This window comes from Panthera pardus, unplaced genomic scaffold (genome assembly GCF_024362965.1).
Source record: "Panthera pardus isolate Hobbes unplaced genomic scaffold, ASM2436296v1 HiC_scaffold_12, whole genome shotgun sequence".
Lineage (NCBI taxonomy): Eukaryota > Metazoa > Chordata > Mammalia > Carnivora > Felidae > Panthera > Panthera pardus.
The window spans coordinates 59,865,065-59,886,290 of record NW_026526677.1 but is presented as its reverse complement, the minus strand read 5'-3'; the positions used below and the strand labels follow the sequence as shown (position 1 = coordinate 59,886,290).

At 55.8% G+C, this 21,226-nt stretch overlaps 1 protein-coding gene across 4 annotated transcripts in view; it reads left to right on the top strand.

Annotated features, from left to right (window-relative positions):
- LRRC32 (leucine rich repeat containing 32) overlaps positions 1 to 15,195 on the top strand; it is a 28,640-nt gene extending 13,445 nt beyond the window's left edge. The window contains exons 1-3 of one of the 4 annotated variants that reach the window (XM_019449890.2): positions 1,390 to 1,690; positions 6,490 to 6,580; positions 11,181 to 15,195. In XM_019449890.2, the coding sequence (XP_019305435.2) occupies positions 6,494 to 6,580; positions 11,181 to 13,085 (1,992 nt within the window). In that variant the 5' untranslated portion in view covers positions 1,390 to 1,690; positions 6,490 to 6,493 and the 3' untranslated portion in view covers positions 13,086 to 15,195. Of the gene's footprint in view, positions 1 to 1,389; positions 1,691 to 2,202; positions 2,402 to 6,489; positions 6,581 to 11,180 lie in introns of those variants that run through there. The other 3 variants (XM_019449889.2, XM_019449891.2, XM_019449892.2) reach the window with 3 other exon arrangements.
- Positions 15,196 to 21,226: the final 6,031 nt, after the last annotated feature.

Sequence of the window (21,226 nt, the reverse complement as noted above, 5' to 3'; positions counted from 1 at the left end):
TCACGGACAGGAAAACTGAGGTTCTGTTTGACAAGAAGAGCATTAGAATCAAGAGAGAGGGTTGGGATGACCAGCTGGGACCTCCAAGAGCATAGCTCGGAGGCCTCCAGCGGCTGACAGGGAAGGGGGAGGCTTCGACACCCTTCCCTGTTCCTGCACCCTTTCCTACCCATGCCTTCATTCCAGCTCAGGCCCCTCCTTGGGGAAGATTTCCCTGATCTCTTCCCAGATTAGGTTAGGCCCTGGGCCACCTGCTATCACAGTTTGTCCTCTCTCTGGACCATCCCCATCTGCCCACACCTGTCCCCACAGTAAGCCAGATGGGAAGAAGTAAAGATGTCAGCCATCTAGGGATTCAGGGAACCCAGTTTCTAAGCCCAGCTTTGCCCTGATTTAACACAAGGCTTTGGGTGGTCACTTACCATCTGTAAAATGGAGCAGCCCATGTCACTTTCAGGGCTGGGAAGAGAAACATTCTATCCTTGGGACTGAGGCCCAGGAGACAGCCATGACCCTTCTCCCCCATCTTTGGGTCCACACCCTGCAGGACAGAGTACCCATGATTAGGTAGGGCCGAGGCATCTAGGAGAGGGGTTGGCTTTGGGGAAGGTGTGCCTCAACCCGTAATGTAAAAGACAACGATTCCACCATGCTCCTTGTGCTCACAGCACTTTAAACCAACCTGAGCAAGATGGTGCCTGGAAAAGGGGACCCAGAGGCACCTGGACTTAGCTTTATGGACAGATTGCGTTCCAATCCCTGCTCTGTTAGGCAATGTGACTTTGGATGTGCCATTTAACCTTTACGAGACTCAGTTTCCCCAAACATAAATGGGGACCTTACTAGTCCCAGACAACTGGTTTCTATTTATATATTCGCTGTCCCATCCCTAGCCTCGCTTTCTCCATCTGAAAACTGGAGGCTCGGATGGTACCATTTCACAGGACGGCTTAAGGGTCCGGGAGATGATGGAGGAAGGCGAGTCTGGATACAAGAGCACAATCAGAGAGGGGAAGTGACCTGCCTGGACTCGTCAGAGGGGATGGCCGCGGTGTGGGGAACCCCCTCTGCGGCCGCCCCAGGGCCAGTGAAGGGTCATTTCCTTCCGCGTTCAGCCCCGCCGTCACCTCTCCTGTTTGTCCCCCCTTAAGTGCGGCGGCGCCGGCAGCGGGGAAATCGGGGCCAGGCCGGATTTCCTCTGCGGACCTGCGGCTCCTAGAGGGCCCCCTCCCGCCCCTCCGGACCCCGCGGGGCCACGAGCTGCACGTGCGGCGGTCCGGGGCGGCCTCGCCCGCCCAGAGCTTCCTTAGCGACCCTCCTTCCCACCCCCGGCCCTTTCATCCCGCCCCCTGCCACCCCGCCCCTTCCCAGCCCGGGTTCCAGCGGAAAGATGCTTCACCCTCTCGCGCGTTCCGGAGAAACCGAGTCACGCGGGGGCGCGCCGGCCGGGCGCTAGGACCCCGCAGCTTGGCCGAGGGGGGGCGTGGTGGGGCGGGTCGGCAGGAGAGGTATTTAAATTGGAGCCCGAGCCGCCCCCTCGCGGGTCGGGTTCCCGTGGGGCAGTGGAGCAGCCGTGGGCCTCCGCCGGCCGTGACCCCGGGGTCTGGCGCGGGGTGGGGCCGTGGGGGGCAGATTTGCGCAAAATGTGCCGGGGCTGCGCGGGAGAGGAGCGGCGGCCGCGCTGAGCCAGGTAGGAGCCGCCCCGCGGGCGAGGCTGCCGGCCCCTCGGGGAGCCCGCTGTCCCGCGCCCCTGGCGAGCGCGGGGTGCGGCGAGTCCGTCGGGACGCCTCCCGCGCCCCCCAGTAGTCCTCTCCGGCCGCCGCCCACTTCGCGCGTGGAGCCAAGCTTGACCCTCCCTCGGCCCCACGGCTCCTGTCTCAGCTGATCTTTCCCGCGAAGGGAGAGCCCGGCGTTCCTATTTGACAGATGGGAAAACAGGGGCGGAAAGGCCGGCACTTACTTGCCCGGGAACTCACAGCTAGGCTAGGGCAGATCGGGATTTGAATCCAAGTCTCCCACCACCCTCTGACTCAGGCCGCCCCGGGGCTTCCCATCCCACCGCACCAAAGAGCTTCCTTGCCCATCTCTGGGTGGGGATTGGTAGGGGCGGGGGGTGGGGGGGGCACCTCTCCCAGGGGGCTCTGAAGCCGGCCTTCTTCATGAGTGGTAAGATGTGAGGGACCCCCACCCCCACCCCAGGCTGCCTGAAATTCCACCATCACAGCTACATTCCTTTGGGTTAAGGTCTAATTCCCCCGTGGGATGCACATGTCTCCAGAATGGGGCTTGCCCTTAGTGATTCACTGCTTGCTATGAACGTCCACAGCAGCTCTCCCAGGACCCCACTCTGCTGGAGACTGGGGCTGAGAGGAGGGAGAGGAGCACCCCAGAGCCCAGTTCTGTGAGCCTGTTTGTTTGTGTGTGGTAGGGGTGGGGGTGGGGGTCGTCGGAAGGGGTTAGGGAGGGAGCACTTGGCCTGGTGTAGTGGAAACATTTGCTCTGAAGGCAGACAGACCAGATTCTGAATCAGTCTCTGCTGTTTACTGTGTGACTTTGGGTAAGTCACCTCTTTGAGCCTCGTTTTCCTCATGGGCAAAGGGAGGATGAGCAGGCAGCTCAGCACCTGGAGAAAACACAGCATTTGGGTCATGGAGACCTGGGCTAACCCCCAAAATGCTAATAAGCTGAGTAACTGTGGGCTAAGTCGCTTCACCTTTCTGAGCCTCAGTTTTCTCATCTGTAAAGTGGAAATTATGGTAACCACCTTATTGGGTTGTGATTTCAAAGAGATAATATACGTCAAATGCTCAGAAGAGTGTCTAATGTCCTGAAATAGTAGAGATGGGCTTATTATAATAGCAGACATTGCCCCCACTATTTCTCTCTCTCTCTCTTTCTCTGTCTGTCTGTCTCTATCACACACACACACACACACACACACACACACACACACACACACACGCACGGTTATCCTCTGGCATTTCTCCTCCCAGTTAGAGTTCTAAAATGTCTCCTGCCTTCTCTTGCCTAGGCTACTGGTCTGCAGGCCAGAGGCCTCGCTCCTCAACATGCCTCACCTGGGCCATTCAGCCTTGTGGGTCTTTGCCCCAGCTGGGAAAGATGTGTCCAAGATATTTTGACAGCCATTCTCAGCTTGATCATCACTGTGCTTGGGGGAAGCCAGTGGCAGAACAGGAACCAGGCTGCTTGCTGGACTGATGGGACACTTAGGCACTGAAAGGTTAAGGGACTTGCCCAGGGAGCAGGGTCGGTAGGCAGTAGAGTCTGGAAGTAAGCCTGGGTCTGAGTGACTGCAGTGCTCCCTCGAGGGTGAATAGCCCTCCAATGCCACACATCGAGTCCTGGGCACTGCGGAAGGATGCACAGATGCCCGCCTCAGGGGTAGGGTAAAATTTGGCAGGCAGAGGAGGGGTGGTGAGGGCCCCTTTGGGCAACAATGCCTTCAGGTTCAGGACCCAGAGGTCCTGACCTTGTCCTGACCTCGGAGGCCCCTGCAGTAGAGCCTTTACCCCTCACTTTGCCATTCGTTCAATAGATCTTTGGTGAGCACCACTTAAGAGACCCCTGTTCTCACAGAATCAGAAATAAAGGAGCAGAAAATGATCAATGCAAGGAAACAATAAAATGTGTGAGAATCTGGGGACTAGGATTCCAGGTGGAGGGAGCAGCAAGGGCAAAGGCCCTGAGGCAGGAATGCACTTGCTATGTTTGAGGAATGGTGGAATTTGGTAAGGGCAGGGCAAATGGGAGATGCGGGCAGAGAAGAGCTTGTGTAAAGCCTGGATGTTATTGGAGGTTCTCAAGCTGTGAGATTCATGATCTCATATATGATTTGGAGACCTCACTCTGGCTGTGCGTGGAGGGCAGCCTGAAAGGGGTCAGGGTGGAAGTATGGTGTTGCTTCAAGGCCCAGGGTTGTGATGGTGCCTCATTGTGGGGCAGTGATGGAGGAGGGAAGCAGCAGACCGCCCCAGGGTCTGTTTTTCAGGCAGAACAGGCAGCACCCGCTGATGGGGGGGAAGGTACGGCAGGGAGATGAAGGGAGAGCCTAGGAGAACGCTGCTCTCACCAGCGTCACCCTGTGTCAATTCTCAGTGCCTCCCTGGCCTGCCTGCTGGTGTGAAATGGAGCCCAGGGGAGAGTGAGTCCTCTGTGCCCTGGGGCACTGACCGTGGGAAAGGGGTTGGAGGCACAAGCCACGGAGTGCTCAGTGCTGTGCTCACTGGAAGCTCAGGGTCTGTGGGAACCTGGAGGAGGGGCTATACATTGCCCAGACTTGGGAAATCAGAGAAGGCTTCCTGGAGGAAGTGGTATTGAAGCTGAGATCCAAAGGATAAGGAGACATTCAGCACAAGAGAGGGGAGGAAGTGAAGATTTGGGGCAGTGAAAAGGCACTCAGAGAACTGAAGGCAATAGGAGGCTTCCAGAACCCAGAGTGGGAAAGGGGACAGTGCTAGATGAAGCTGGAGGGAAGAACTAACCGTGCAGGCACACTCCCCAAGGGCCTTGAAGGCCCCCCTGAGAGGTTTCCACTCAATTCTGACTATACTAGCTTTCAAAGGGGGGGGAGTGATGTTCTGCTTTTTAGACAGCAGAACCAAATTTCCTGTGAAAGCAGGTGAGAGGAGAGCAGCTGTGGGGGGGGGGGGGGTGGGGAGGGCATGGCCCTGAGGGGAACCTAGGCAATGGCGTTTAAAAGATGCCCCTGAATGTTTGGGCAAGAAGTGGCCTCAGAACCAGCCATCTTAATCTAAACTTTATCACAAGGACACTGGTGGATTCCAACAAAGACCCAGCCCTCAAAGGTCCCATAGATGCCTCCTCTTCTAAAGCACCCTTCAGAGTGGCGATTCAGTGCTCGTTTATTAAGCACCCGTGGGTGACCTTCTAGTGTAGACGTTTAGGGCACAGATTGCCTGTGCCAGCCACTGGTTAGTTGTGTGACCTTGGGCATGTTACTTAACCTCTCCGAGCCTCAGTTTCCCCACCTGCAAAATGGGAATGGTAATCATAGAACCAAGTGCGTGAACTGCTGTGAGGATTAAGTGAGTTAATACACGTAAAGTATCGAGAAGAGTGCCTGGTTTATGATAAAGGGCTCTGTAAGGGCACTTTCATAGAATGCATCTCATTTGATCGTTAACAAAACTTGGCAAAGTTGGCATTAACCTCAAAAGAGGAAACTGAGGGGCGTCTGGGTGGCTCAGTCGGTTGAGTGTCCGACTTCGGCTCAGGTCATGATCTCACGGTTCATGAGTCCGAGGTCTCTGTTGGGCTTACTCTTGTCAGCACGGAGCCTGCTTTGGATCTCCTGCCCCCTTTCTCTCTGCCCCTCCCCCGTTTGTGCACGTGCATGCATTCTCTCTCTCTCTCTCTCTCTCTCAAAAAAAAAAACAACACAAACATTTAAAAAAAAAAAAAGAGGAAACTGAGGCTCACAGAGGTGAAGTGACTTGTGCAAGGTCACACAACAGGCAAGTGGAGGGGAAAGAGAAAGCAGTCAGTTACAGGTGACTGAGTCCAGTGCTCTTGGAGGGCTTTACAAAGTGCCCTTCCTTGTTAACACTCTGTTTGCATTATGATCACTTCTGTGCATTTATATGTGGCCTCAGTTCCCAGCACAGAGCCAGACTTGAGGAGGCATTCAGTTTAGGTGTGAATGAATGAATGAATGAATGAATGAAATCAGTGGCTTGATCTGTCTACTTCTAGCACTTGGCCCAGCTCCTCAGCAAGTGAGCTGCTAGCGGCAATGGGATGCAACCCTGCTCAGGGCCTCTGTGGCCCCCCTCAATGCCACCTCAGCTCTACACGGAGAGGACACCAGCAGGCCTAAGAGTCCCCCTGCACTGGCAGTAGGCAGTAGCTTCAGTGAAAGTAAAGGGCCTGGAGCCCGCTCCTGGGGAAGTCCACAGCGACAGTGCTGGGGGCAGGGCAGAGGCCTCCTGGCGGGGTTTCCTGTCAGGGCTCCAGGCCCAGCCTTCAAACAATGGCAGCGACTCCAGAATCAGAAAATCAAAAGAAAAAGGGCAAAATAAAAGTCCGGGGGTGGGGGGAATTGAGGAATTCCGTTTGGGGTCTAAGGAACCAGGATGGGGGACCTGCTTATGACCTGGGTGGAAATGCAGTCAGAGGCCTAGCTCCCCACCTCACCTCACCCCAGCCCTGAGCTTGGCCCAGGGCAGCCCTTAGAGTCCCTCTGTCTCCTGCTCACCTCCTCCAGGCAGTCTTCTGGCAAGTAGGGTCTTTTGAAACCCAAATCTGACCAAGTCACCCACTCCTTAAAAACTCTTGCTGCCTGGGGCAATGGCCTGGCACTAGGGATCCTTTGTGGTAGCCTTTGGACCCAGTTCTCACCCACCTCCACTGTGATCTGGGGTTCCCTGAAGGCAGGCACAGACAGGATGGGGGCAGTGGAAAGGAGCCAGTGATCTTACAGTGTTCCCCTTTCCTTCCCACCCTACACAGAGCCATGAGCCACCAGATCCTGCTGCTCCTGACCGTGCTGACCCTGGGCCTGGCCACCTCCCAACACCGAGACAAGGTGCCCTGTAAGATGGTAAGAAGCCCCACCTAGGCAGGGTAGGGCCCCTAGGGTGTCCTGCCGTCCCAGCCCCACAAGCCAGAAGTCTGAGGAGTTAGAAGAGGAAAGGGAATGCATTTGTTTTTTTAATTTTTTTATAAAGTTTATTCATTTATTATTTCAGAGAGAGAGAGAGGGAGAGAACAAGTGGGGGAGGGGCAGAGAGAGAAGGAGACACAGAATCCAAAGCAGGCTCCAGGCTCTGAGCTGTCAGCATAGAGCCCCAGGCAGGGCTTGAACTCAGGGAGATCTCAGGGAGATCGTGACCTGAGCCAAAGTCGGATGCTTAGCCAACCAAGCCAGCCAGGTGCCCCAGGGAATGCATTTAATGCATTTAAATCTTACATTTAATAAGTACCTACTAGAATGTTTAAATACCTTCTGCACTATTAATCCTATTGGGTAAGTACCATTATTCCCATTGTATAGAATTGGAAACAGCTGTTTAGAGAGGCTAGGTTACTTGTCTAAGGTCATTCAACTAGGACCAGGGGGCTGATATTGGACTCTATTCCCCAAGCTGCCTCTGCAGGGCAGTGGACCCATCTGGGTGATGCAGAGTATGTGTATGTGTGGGGAATTGGGGGTGGGCCAGCTGGGTCCCTCATGCAGAAAATCTCCTTTCCTAACTGGGGTCCTTGACTTGGGCCTGTCTGCTGCTTCCCTCCCTGATGGGATGCCTCTCACTCAGTACAGCCAAGGCCAAATGCTACCTCCTCCAGAAAGTCTCCCCTGACCACTCCCAGGCTGCTCTGGTTCTGTTTGCTTCCTCTTTCTGGACCCTCCTACTGAGCACGTGGGGTAGTGGGTGAGTGGGTCCAAGCCTGGTTCCCCTGCCAGACCAAGAATTTCTTGAGGGCAGAGATAAGGTTTGGTTCACTCTGGGTCCTTTTTCTTGCCCTGAGCCAGGCAGACTAGCCCTGAAGTCACTGGGACCCCGCAGGATACAGGGAAAAGGGACCACCTAGGTCCACTTATAAGTCACCCAGGTGAAGGCCAGAGTCAGGCTGGAGAAGGCACAGGCCCTCCAGCAGCCCCACCTGGACCTGGGGCTGGAAGCTCATGATACAGGTGGGGCAGCTGCCTCGGGGGCTGGAAGGGCCGGCAGCCCTTCCCTGGGTTGGCGGGGTCCTAGTGAAGGGGCTGGACCACCCAACAGGCAGAGGGAAGCTGAGTGAGCTTTGCATTCTGGGTAAAAGTGCATTCAGAAAGCACTTTCTGAACTACCATGGAAGATCAATATAGGAGTGACGATGACTTTCAAAATAGTGAAAAGAAGTTGCCACATACTAAGGGCTCGCGAGGTGCCTGCACCATGCTGAGGGCTTTCTCTCATTTTATCCTACAAAGAACTCTTTTCAGCTGAGGACACCGAGGCTGAGAGAAGAGATGTGACCCACCAGGGTCATACAGACAGGAAGCAACAGAGCTAGGACTTGAACCCATGTCTCCCGAGCTGGTGCTGTCCCCTGCCGGGTGCCTCTTTCTACCTCATTTCCCTTCTATGCGCAAGTGGCAAAATGGAGTTGGGTGGAAAGTCCTCTTCCCTCCTAAAAAAAAAAAAAAGCAGGGCAGTGGCATGCTGGCATCCCAGAGACAGCGGGTAGCAGATTGTCAGGGACAGCTCTGAACTTGGCCAAGTCAGCCATGCTGGAGGCTCAGAGCCGAAGGCGCAGCGGACACCCTTAGAAACAGAGTTCTGAGAGCCACCCTGGCCTTCACGCTCCCTCCTGGACTGGCAGCCCAGAGCCGCCCTGCCAGCCTTCGTGGGCACCAAGGTGGAAAGCAAGTCTTAGGCCCTGGGCTTGGCCAGCTTTGTGTCCTGGCTCAGCTCTCAGGGGCTGGTGTCTTGGGAGCCTTTGAGTATCCAGAGGCGAGATGGGGTGTGGGATAACATGGGTCCCAGTACAGTGCCCCCCATACAGCAGATGCTCGGCAAATGGTACCATTTACTGTGCTGGAGTAGTCAATGTGGGTGCTGGGCCAGCTGAGGGCCCAGTGATCAGAACTCAGCTGGCACCGACAGGAAAAGGAACTCACACTGGTACCCTGGAGCCTCTGACCGTCAGAGCTGGGGGAAGCTCACCCCCCTGCCCTGAGCCTCAGTTTCCTTAGGGAGTACAGCAGGGTAAATAAATGAGGCAAGGAGTCTGTGCACTCCGCCATGGGGCCTGCCACAGAGCTGGCGCTCCGTGACAGCCGCGGTCATTGTGTTCCTTTTGCTGTTCCTTCCTTAAGTCAGGATGGTCCAGGGAGCTGAGGATGGAGGTGAGGCCGTGCCTAGTGGCCCGAACTGGCAGAGAGGGTGTGAGGGAGGAAGGGGCAAGAGACGGGAAGGGCTGGCAAGGTGACAGGGCTGGGTTTCTGGTTCGTGGGGGCGCCCAACCGCGGGTGTATCTGTGGGTCTCTGAGGCCTCCAGGAAGCTGCTTCGCTGGAGGTGGTAGGAGTGGTCACTGGGCTGCCTGGAACGGGGAAGAGTCACACAGATGCCTGATGAGGACCCCCCCACACACACCACCACACACTCACCTTGGGGTTCTGGGGAGGAAGCTGAGAGCTGGGCCAGGCAGGGGACACCCAGGCTGCTGTTTCTGCTGTGTGGGCTCAGCCACTAACTCACTGTGACCTTGCATAGGTCACTGCCATCTTCAGGTTCCGTCTCCCCATCTGAGAAGTGGGTGGGCCAGAGTCTTTTTACTCTAATGGGCTTTGAGTCCAGTTTGAATACATTGACTCTCTTTTTTCTTTCCTTTCAGAAAGGTGATTGATTCAGTCCCTCAGACCTTTACTAAGCCAGAGATGTCCGTGACTCATTCATTAAAAAAAACTGATTGAGCACCTTTTGTGGGCCAGGTCCAAGGCATCCCCATCAATCACACCAGTCCCTGTTAGCTCTGAGCTCTCTGCGCAGCCGGTCCCACACAGACAGTCACAATCTGGGGCCAAAGCTCTGAGAGAGGGAGCACCGGGGGCTCTCTGGCCTGGGGAGAGCCCAGAGGAGACCCAACCTGCCCAGCTCAGTATGTTGGGCTCACTCTGCACATCTGGGTGGGGGTGGGCCTAACCAATGCAGGGAACAGCAAGGAGAAGGCCCAAAGGTAGGTGTGGGAGGGTATGAAGGGCACTGCTCAGATGTTGTCACTGCATGTGGGCTGGGCAGGAGTGGGCTGGGGGGAGAGGGGACAAGTTGGCAAGGGCTACAAACAGTTTTGAACCCCACTGAGGGTCCTGGACTTTGCCCTGGAGGGGATTAAGCAGAGGGTGGCACAGAGTTTGTTTGTTTGTTTAGCAGTTGCCAGGCATTTGACTGGTGGAGGGGTCAGAAGGGGTCAATGGATACAGAGAACCCCGGGGCAGGAATAGGCCTGAACTGGGTGGTTGTGGAAGTCAGACCGTTTCCTGGGAAAGGCTGCCTTCCTGGGGTCCTTGAAGGGATGAGAAGGGGAGACTGTATCTGCACAGAAAGCATTCAGGCTCCAGAAGGCCCATGCACTAGAAGGACGAAAGTTGGGCCTTTGATCGTGAGGAGACCCGGGCTCCAATCCCAGCTCTGCTCCTCATCGGCTGAGCGATCCTGGAGCCTCTCTACCCTCTCTGAGCTTGGGTTTCTGTAAATAGGGGTGATCATATCTGACGTGCTTGCTGCTGCGAGGCTCCAGTGAGATGAGGGGCCTGAATGTGCTAAATAAAATGTAAAATGCTGAGTTGGTGCTGAGGAAGGCTGTTAAGTTTCTAGATAAGAAACCAGAGCGATGATGTGATTTGGTAAGGCTCACACAGCAAAATCATATTCTTGTCACCAAAGAATGTGGGTTGGAACCCCGGCCATCTTTCCCCCTGCTTCCTACCCCTGTTCCCATCTCCAGAGGCCAGTCTGGATCGGGCCTTGGGAAGCAAGGCCACGGATGGAGGTGGGGCAGGTAGCAGCAGCAGAAAGGAGGTCTCCTCTGGGGATAGGCAGCGAGGAAGGCAGGCACTAGGACCCGGAGCTCTGCCCCCTGGAATGAGGTCTGAGGGTAGGAGGCCAAAATGAGAACTAGTGAGAGGAGTACAAATTGCATTTTGGAAACATTTCTCCCCACATGGTTTCTAGTCTAATAGCAGCTGGGTAAATTTAACTCTCTGGGACCAAAGAAGGAACCCAGGATATGAACCAGGAGTCCCGGCTATCAGCTTGGCCCTGTTGTCCACTGGCTTGGGATCACACTAGGTGAAATATGGTTCCATTTCCTGTAAAATGGGATAATAATCAATGTAGGGTGTTTTGTTAGTTCATTTGTCCTCATATCTGTCTGTTATTTCTGTGTGTATCCATCAAAATTCCTTAAGTCCCTCCCTGATGCCCAGCCCAGGACTGAGTGCCAGAAATGGGAGCAGGGGGCAAGATGGAGATCATCCAGACATGGGAGGATTAGGCTGGGGTGGGGGAATGTGGAGCCCTCGCTAGGTCTGGCTGGGGTGGGGGTGGGTAGGAGAGGGGGTTGAGTCATCCTTTCCAGATGCTGTGTCTGGTTCCACCCCCCACTGCACCCACTAATGCCCACTGCTCTCCCTGCCCTCCCCGACCCACCCCAGGTAGACAAGGAGGTCTTGTGCCAGGGTCTTGGCCTGTTCCAGGTCCCCTCAATGCTCCCGCTGGACATCGAGGCCCTCGACCTATCTGGAAACCAGCTGCAGAGAATCCTGGCCTCGCCCCTGGGCTTCTACACAGAGCTTCGGCACCTGGACCTGAGCACCAATGAGATCAGCTTCCTCCAGACAGGTGTCTTCCAGGCCCTGCCCCACCTGGAGCACCTCAACCTGGCCCATAACCGCCTGGCAGTGGGCACCGTGCTGAGCGCCCCTGGCCTGGGCCCCCTGCCGCATGTGACATCTCTGGACCTGTCTGGGAACAGTCTGTACAGTGGCCTGGTGGAGCGGCTGCTGGGGGAGGCACCTGCCCTGCGCACCCTCTCGCTGGCAGAGAACAGCCTGACCCGCCTGGCCCGCCACACCTTCTGGGGCACACCCGCGCTTGAGCGGCTGGACCTCCACAGCAACGTGCTCATGGACATTGAGGACGGCGCTTTCGAGGCCCTGCCGCACCTGGCCCACCTCAATCTCTCCAGGAATTCTCTCACCTGCATCTCTGACTTCAGCCTCCAACAGCTGAGGGTGCTTGACCTGAGCTGCAACAGTATTGAGGCCTTCCAGACAGCCCCAGAGCCCCAGGCTGAGTATCAGCTCGCCTGGCTTGACCTGCGGGAGAACAGACTGCTCCACTTCCCTGACCTGGCCGCGCTCCCGAGACTCATCTACCTGAACGTGTCCAACAACCTCATCCGGCTCCCCGCAGAGCCACCCCAGGGCGGTGAGGGCATCCATGCACCTTCCGAGGGTTGGTCAGCCTTGCCCTTCTCGAACCCCAGCCGGAACTCCAGCACCCACCCCCTCTCCCAGCTCTTGAATCTGGATTTGAGCTACAATGAGATTGAGCTGGTCCCTGAGGGCTTTCTTGAGCCCCTGACCTCCCTTCGCCTCCTAAATCTCAGCCGAAACTGCTTGCGAGCCTTTGAGGTGCGGCGTGCGGGCTTCCTGCCTTGCCTCGTGCACCTGGACGTCAGCCACAACGCGCTGGAGACGCTGGAGCTGGGCCCCAGGGCCCTGGGGTCTCTGCGGACACTGCTCCTACAGGACAATGCCCTGCAGGACCTGCCCCCCTACACTTTTGCCAGCCTGGCCAGCCTGCAGAAGCTTAACCTGCAGGGGAACCAGATCAGGCCTTGCGGGGGGCCAGGTGAGTCTGGCCCCTCGGGCTGCGTGGCCTTCTCTGACATCTCTTCCCTCCGCATCCTGAACCTGGCGGACAATGAGATGGAGGTGCTCCGGCCGGGTGCCTTCCTCCACACGCCACTTACTGAGCTGGACCTCTCTGCGAACCCAGGGCTGGATGTGGCCACGGGGGCCTTGGCGGGCCTGGAGGCCTCCTTGGAGGTCCTGGCCCTGCAGGGCAATGGGCTGGCCATCCTGCAAGTAGACCTGCCCTGCTTCAGCTGCCTGAAGCGACTCAATCTTGCCGAGAACCGCCTGAGCCGCCTGCCTGCCTGGACGCAGGCTGTGTCACTGGAGGTACTGGACCTGAGGAACAACAGCTTCAGCCTCTTGCCAGGCAGTGCCATGGGCGGCCTCGAGCCCAGCCTCCGGCGCCTCTACCTGCAGGGGAATCCACTGAGCTGCTGCGGCAACGGCTGGCTGGCAGCCCAGCTGCACCAGGGCCGTGTGGACGTGGATGCCACCCAGGACCTGACCTGCCGCTTCGGCTCCCGGGAGGAGGTATCCCTGAGCCACGTGCGTCCTGAGGACTGTGAGAAGGGGGGGCTCAAGAATGTCAACCTCATCATCATCCTGACCTTCGCACTGGTCTCTGCCGTCCTCCTCACCACACTGGCCACCTGTTGCTGTGTCCGCCGGCAGAAGTTCAACCAGCAGTACAAAGCCTAGAGAGGCCAGAGACTGTAGAACGGCCCGGCCGGGAGCCCCGCCGGGTCAGCTGGGGAGCCAGAGGCACGGACAAGGGCGGGGACTGACCCAAGGTCACACAGGGTCTGAGAACTCTGCTCTCTAAATCCCAGCCCAGGGCTCCTTTCCCTGTATCCCGCTGTACTGGCAGGTGACCCACTTCCCAGGCCACACATGTGGTCCAGCTGTGGAAGCCGGAAGTCAAGCAGTTTCAGAGCGACAGAAAATAAGGTCGACCTATCCAGTCAACGAATCTTCGCCCGGCATCTGTTTTGCACCACATCCTGCTCTGGGGACTGGGGACGCCCGGTGACTGAGACACATCCCTGCCCTCGGGCATCTCCCGGCCCTGGTGGGGAGGTGGTCGCCAAGCCAGGCAGTGACCACACGGAGTGTGGAGATCCAGGGCCCCAAAGCTCTCCAGCCCCAGCTGGCTGAGTCCTGGGGCTCAGTGGCGAGCCCTGCCTCAGCAGGGCCAGAGCAAAGGAGGGGCGAGACCCAGAAGACTTGTCTGAGCCGGTTCCAAGCAGACTGTTTGTCACATCTTCTGATAATGACTTTCAGCCTCTCTGGAACATGAAGAGCTTGTGACCGGAAGAGAACTGGAGCCACATGGATCGGGCTACTAGGCGGGCTGCAGCGGCTCCTGCTTAAGAGGCGGTTGCCCTGGGTTCCGGCCGGGTGGTAGACCATCCCATTTCCCACTCCAAACAGGCTCTTTCCCTACCTGGCACCCTCGTGGTGCCCACACTAGCCCAAACACCGCTCCAGCCCCCCAGCTCCTCTGCAGGCACATGCAGGCATGCTGTTCAGTCCCAGCCTTACGCCGGCTGGTGAGCCAGGAGTTAGAAGCTTAGGTATCTGGTTCTGTTTTGCACCAGGCTCGGCAGCTGTGACACGTCTGCCTCTTTACGACAACCCTCTGAGGTGGGTCTTTTATCCCATTTCACCAAAACTCCAAAACTCTCCCTTCAGGGTCCTCCAGCTAAAAAACGACATAGCTGAGATTCAGACTCAAATCCTCCTGTCTCCAGGGCCTGACCTTTGCCACTGTGGGGGCTGTAGGCCGTTAGGTGGACAGGAAATGGACCCACATCGAGGGAACAGGCCCTGGGGGCATCCTGTGCCACATATACCCACCCACTCCTCTCCCGCCTCTCTCCTAGGCAGGTAGACACAGGCCCTCCCCTCCTCCTCTGCCTCAGTTTCCCTTACTCCCTCCTTTGCAGACTGGTGTGTATTCACCATTTTCTGTTTTGCTCTTGTGTTCCCTCTTCCTCCACTGAGCGAAGTCCTGAGTTTGAGACTATTGAGTCCAACCTCCCCGTTGCACAGATAGGGAAACTGAGGCTGGGGAAGAGAATGGAATTTGCTGAGAGCTTCACAAGTCGGTGGCAAAGCCTGTGAGAAAAAGTGGATTCAGACCTCCCTGGGGGTGTGAGGGGGGTTTAGGGCTTGGACCTGAGTGATTCTCTTCTCTCTCAGCTGTCATATCACAAGATAATGCTGGCTCCAAACTCTTTCGGGTCCTCATCAGGCAGGGACTTTTTCCTCTTAGACAAATGAGTAGAAATACTCATCTAGGTGTAACTCCCTATTCTTCACACCCATGGAATCATGGGCTTTCCAGGGAGCCCTGGGGTCAGCCCAAGACCCTGTGTTACTGTCTTCACCAGCTTGGCCCGTGGTCTGGCTCACGATGGTGCTTGAGTGAGACAATGAAAACACCCCTCTCTCGGCCCCATTTTATAGACAAGAAAACTGAGGCCCAGAGAGGGCCAAGGACTCAGGGAGTCAGTGGCAGAGCCGGGGCTAGAAGCTGGTATCTTGGCCCCAGCCTGGGGCCCTGGTGGTATGTGGGACAGCCGGGTGGATCCAGCCCTGGTTGGGATCACAACCACAGATGGTCACTGCACATAAACACTCTTCCTCAGGCCTGGAGGGCGGGGCGTGGGCCCCTTTGTGCCTGATCTTCGAAAACACTACGCAATGCTGCTCTCACCTCCCAGGAGCCAGGCCACAGCCCTGGCCTCGGGACCAGCTCTTTGTATAACCCACATGAATGTATTAAAAAATAATTTGGGAGAAACAGCGTGGCCTGCCAGCCTCCTCCTCACTGCGGGTGATTGGCATCATGGCATCCGCTTGAGCCCTGCCCCCTCTGCTTCCACTGCGGGCATTGGATCCTCATGGCTAACCCATGGAGAGATGGGCTGAGGGCTGTTGAGGGGAGACTGAGGCTCTGGGTCCTCACCGCCCGGGACCTTGGGGCCTCAGCCCTCATTCCCCTGCCACACCTCTGACCCTTGCACTCAACAAGCCCTGACCCGGCCTGACCCTTCCTCCTTCGGCAGCTTCTGTTCTTACCCTCTCTCTGTGCTCACGGCCCTGCCTCATCGCAGAGCCCTGCTGTCTCTCCCGCCCACCCTCCGGGGCCTTTCACGGGCCCTTCATTTTCCTCCCTGTGCAGCCTCTCCTCTGTCTTCGCACATTCCTCTCACACCTTGGCTGTGTTCAAGTCTGGCTTATCTGAAAGATAGTAAAAGACCCTTAAACTGCTTTCCCTTTCCTTCTCCTACCTCATAGGTAACTCCTTGGTGAAGTAGCCCCCCTCTCCCCTCCCTTCTCACCCACCCCAGGTGTCATTGCCCCTCTGCCCGCCCCCCCGGCACTGCCTTGAACCGAGGTCATCTAGGGTATCCTTTGCCAGACTCAGTGCACTTTCCAGACTGTACCTCCTCGACCCCTCAGCTGCGGGGGTCCCTCACCCCATAGTCTCCGTCCCTCATGCCCGGCACTCAGCACACTCGCCTTGGTATCTAGGCCCCCACACATGGTGTCTGCCTTCCTTTGAGACTGCTCCTTTTCAGACTCTGCTATGTGCTCATCTCCATCCAGCTTTCTGAGTGGTGATTGCCAGGACGCTGTTCCAGGCCCTCTTCCCTCAGGAATGCCATCACCCTCATGATTGTAGCCACTCCGTTGCTCTGATGCCCACATCTCTAGCTCCAGCCCCAGTCAGCCCTGAGCATCCGGCCCTGATACCCAGAGGCCTCCGCAGCTGGAGAGCTAATGTTCTCCCGGGGGCCAGGGAATTGAATCGGTGGTCAGTTGAATGGATGGCTGCAGTTCAAGACCGAGCTTAAAAGAAGACCGTGGGAAGGGGGGCAAGGAGGAGAGCATTCCTGGTCCCTGGAAGGGAGCTGGAGGGTGTGGGCTGTGAGGTCTGGGGGAGGGGACAAGAGCCACCTCACCTGGGGTGGAGGTGGGGGACAGGTGAGGGGCTCTGAGGTGGAGTCCGGAGGGCAGGCAGTTACCCCACCCTCCACTTTCCAGACCCCTGTGCCTGTCCTCATGTGGACCCATCAGCCCTTCTCAGCTGCCTGACACCCAGACACTATCCCCTTTAGAAGTGCCTTCTCTTCCCTTCTTCCTCTCCCACAAATTCCCGCTTAGTGACGCTCCACTTCCTCTGTCCTCCAAGCACCCTGGAGATTTCTCCACGGTAGCTCCTCTGGGCTGTGACCTCTCACCTCAGAGCTCCTACTCCAAAGGAAAAAAAAAAATTTTTTTTAAGTTTATTTATCTATTTTGAGAGAATGAGACACAGAGTATGCGAGCAGGGGAGAGGCAGAGAGAGAGGAGAACGAGAATCCCAAGCAGTCAGTGTGGAGCCCAATGTGGGGCTCGAACTCCCAAACCGCAAGATCATGACTTTAGCCGAAACCAAGAGTAGGACGCTTTAACCGACTGAGCCACCCAGGCGCCCCTCCAAAAGAACATTTTATGTTTATTTTTATTTATTTTTTATTTTTGAGAGAGAGACACACATGCACAAAGAGAGTGGGGGAGGGACACAGACAGAGGGAGACAGAATCCGAAGCAGGATCCAGGCTCTGAGCTGTCAGCACAGAGCCCAATGCAGGCTCCAACCCACGGACTGCAAGATCATGACCTGAGCCGAAGTCAAACGCTTCACCGAGCCACCCAGGGGCCCTAAAGGAAAATCTTAAATGCCTATTTCATAGATGGGGCTCGTGGCGTCAGAAGGCATGTGACTCAGTGCCCTGGCACAGACCACGTGCTCAGTGAAGGCGTAAAGGAAGGCAATAGCATAGGCTGAGCTCGGCCCAGGGCTCTGCGGACCTCCAATCCAGCTGGAACCCACCAGGTCCCTGACCCCTTTTCCTGGCAAACAGGGGAGTCTGCTCACCTGGCCAAGACCCCCAGCAAGGCAGAAATTCCTGTTTTCGGCCAAACAGGGACACAGCTGCCAACTAGGTCATCAGAGCATCCGGCAAGTTCCAGGGAGAGGGGAGGCCCCTGTCCGCCCACGTCACAGCCTGCGTGCCAGGTCGCCCAGCCCATTCAATTCAGTAAGCTCTTGTGGCATTCCCCGAAGGCACAGGGCCCCGCAGGAGCCAGGCTCACAGGCCAGGCCGGGCAGGAGGGGAGGAAGGCAGCACCCACGGCCCCGCAAGCTGCCTCACCTTCTCAGTCCCCTGTGCTGTCACCCCTGCCCAGGGCCCAGGAGCCACAGTCTGCTCTCTGTGCCCCTGTTTTTCAGGGAGCTCACAAGGGCCCGGTGCTCCGTCTCTCTCTGGCCATCTCCAACCCGGTGCTCAGAGCTGATAATTATTGAGCACTTCTAAGTCAGTCCTGCACTGAGCACTTAATGTACATTGTTATGTGCAATTCTTAGCATCTTTGAAGAGACTTCTATTATTATCAGCCTCATTTTAAAGAAACTGAGGCTCAAGTTCCCGCAGCCGTAAACCTCCAGAGCCGAGATGGAACGCAGGTATGTGCTGCTCCAGAGCCCGCCGTCTTAACCATGGGGCTGTCCACCTGCCAACACCAGGCTCTCTCCCACCTCCTCCACCTACAGTGTCTCACCTACACTGACCCACCTGCCAAACTCTTGTTTCAACCCCTCCCTGCACCACCTCTTCCGGGGAGTTTGCCCTGATTTCCCTCCACAGCCCCAGGCTGCTGTGGGCCACAGGGGGCTGGGGGGAGGGGCGGAATCTCTGCCTGATCTGCCACCAGACTAAGAGCTCCTGGGGGGAGATTCTACCCAGAATCCTTTCTGTGTCCCCAGGGCCCGTGAGCTAGCACAGAAGGAGAGCTCAGAAAGCTCTTCCTGAATGCATGGCCCCCACCCTTCAGGACTTAAAAACTTGGGATTAAGACCAGTCCTCAGAAAGAGAAGGGGGTGACAGATGGAGGGGACACAGAAGACGCAGAGGAAGAGTCAAAGGAAGAATATTCTCTCAACACCCCCTACTTCCCTCCACTTTCTTCTTGTCTCTGAGACCCCGTCTTATCTCCTCCTTCTCTTCCTCCTCCCCGCACTCTTCTCCCTTCCCTCCCTTGGTCATCTCTCCCCCAACCCCTCTCTCCCTAGAAGCAGTTGGGGCTGTGGTGGCTGAGAGTGGGGAGGGGCAGAGGGGAGGGAGGCCCGAGCTGTTTATAGGAACGGGAGCAGCTCCATCCATCAGCTCTGTTTGGAGCGGGAAACCAAGCATAATAAATACCTTGGCTCCTCCCCAGCTGTGCTTTTCCTGAACTTGGCCATTCGAACTTCAAATCTCTCTGGCCTGCTGGTTCTCAGGACCCAGCTCCCACCCCACCCCACCCCACCCTCCTCCCACCTCCCACCAAGCTGCCCTGGAAAGAGCCCTGCCTCTGGGACCAGAAACACAGGGCTAAGTCTAGGCTCTGCTCTGGGAGTAAGGGCAAGTCAAGCCACTTGTCTGTGCCTCCATTTCCCCATCCCTAAAATGGGGTCACAATCACTGCCCGAACACACGGTGCGGTTCACAGGTTAGGCCTGAGTAGCTTGAGCACCCACTCTGTGCTGGGCCCCGAAGGGTTCCTGGGAACAGTCGGACAGGGCCACGGTCTATTGGGTGGAGGGAGGGGCCACACCACAGCACAGGCAGGAAGTGGTCAGCGCCATGAGGGAGGTCCAGATTTTGTACTCGGGAAGATTGTTTGCAGCAGGGAGTGGCCCTTCCAGCTGGAGGAGTGAGGGGAGACTTCGAGGACATCTGGGCTGGCCAGGCCGGGAAGGGTAGGATTTCAACATGTGGAGCCCGGGGAGAGGTTCCTCCAGGCAGAGCAACCGGGAGCCGGCAAAAGCCGGGTCTGGGTGGGGCAGAGAGGAGTCTGCCTATGCCAGCCTCCCCCCCATGCTCCCAACCGTGTCTCCTCTGATCCTTCAGCACCTTCCGCCCCAACCTTGCAGCCTTCCAGAATCTTCCTTCCCTCCCTGGAGAGCTTCCGACTCATCCAGCTCTCCCAAGTTGTGGACATGTTCCTGGAATTCTGCAGTCATGTCCCCACGCCGCCCCCACCCCCCCTCAACCACCCTAGAAAGTGGAAGACCCAGATCAGGGGAAAAGTCATTGGCCCCAATAGCACATGTTTCTGGAATGAATAAGGGCATAAACGAATAAGGGAATGAATAAAAGAGTGAGTCAATGAGAAAGAGAATAAGTGAGTAAGTTACTAAATTCAACTGACATTTCTTAAGCCCCGGCTACATTCCGTACTAGGTGCTATACATATACCACCCCTCCCCTTGCGGTGCTCGCTGTTTATTGGGAGAAATGGGCGTTCACACACAGGCCGGCACACACAAATGAGGACAAAATGGCCAACTGTGAAGAGTCCCGTGAGAGGACAACCACAGGGAGATGTCATTGAGACGGGCAGACAGAGATGTCCTCTCGGAGGACAACCACCTGTAAGCTGAGCCTAAAGGAAGACTCACATCGAGAGAGTGAGTTAATAACACTCCTTCTGGCCTCTTCCCCTCACTCACGTGAATTTGCCAAAATGCCCAGGAAAGTAAGAGCTGCACTCTAGACCCCGAGGCCAATTTTCACGCACTGAAAGGAGCCCCTGACACTGGGACCCTCTCTGCCTTCTCTCCCTCTCAGTGCCTTGACTGTCCTATTCTAGAATCACGGAGAAAAATAGGGAAGGCCACATATAGATTGGTGGGAGGGATCACCAAGGGAGGGGTTCCAGGAGCCAAGCATTGGGAGGGTAGGGGGGGCTAGATGCAGGCTAAGAGTCCAATTCCAAAGGCTCTTGCTGTTTAATTTTGATGCGGGGGTAGGACAGGTACAATGGGCTTGGCTCCCTCCTCCATTCCGGTATCACCTATATTAGCCTGCACCGACCCTCCTTTTTCGTCCTAGGTAACTTATTAACATTCTCATCTCTTAGCCTTCTGCGTATTGTCTCCATAATTATCACTGACAGATACATGTAAATTATATGCAAATACACATATGCATGTACATTGTTATATAAAAATAGGATCACAGTAAATACATTTTCCTACATCTTGTTTTTACTCAACAATACTGCAAGGAAATCCCCCCCTAAACCAACTGATATAGCTCTGATTCATTTTTGACAATACCTAATATTCCGTAGTGTGAATATTCATAATTTATTCAGCTGTTTATCAATGGAGGGACATTCACTCTTTTATATTTTCTTGCAACTATAAACTTGCTGCAAAAACATCCTTGTTCAGATGCTCATGGTCTCTGGGAGTTGTAGTTCTGTCAGATAAGTTCTTACAAGTGAAATTCCAGATCAAACAGATAGATATGAAATACAAGTTATGTCAATTTTAATAAAGCTTCATTTAAAAGACGGTTATGTTTCACCTTTCCGTCAACAATTTATGAGAATATCTTTTTCTGCACCTCCCTCCCAGCAACGCAGGTGGTAGCTACAGGTATAGAATGGTCTCTTATTGCTACTTTATATATTTTTTTAATGCTTATTTATTTATTTTTGAGAGAGAGCACAAGCTGGGGAGGAGCAGAGGGAGAGGGAAACACAGAATCCGAAGCAGGCTCCAGGCTCCAGGCTGTCAGCACAGAGCCCGACGCAGGGTTCGAGCCCACAAACTGAGATCGTGGCCTGAGAGGAAGTCAGACTCACATCAGAAGCTCAACTGACAGGGCCCCCCAGGCACCCCCCTCTCATTGTTACTTTAAATCACATTTCCCTAGGCTGGATCTGAGCAGCTTTTCATGTTTGTTTGCCATTTGGATGGTCTCTTCCATGAATCACTCATTTTTGTCCTTTGCCCA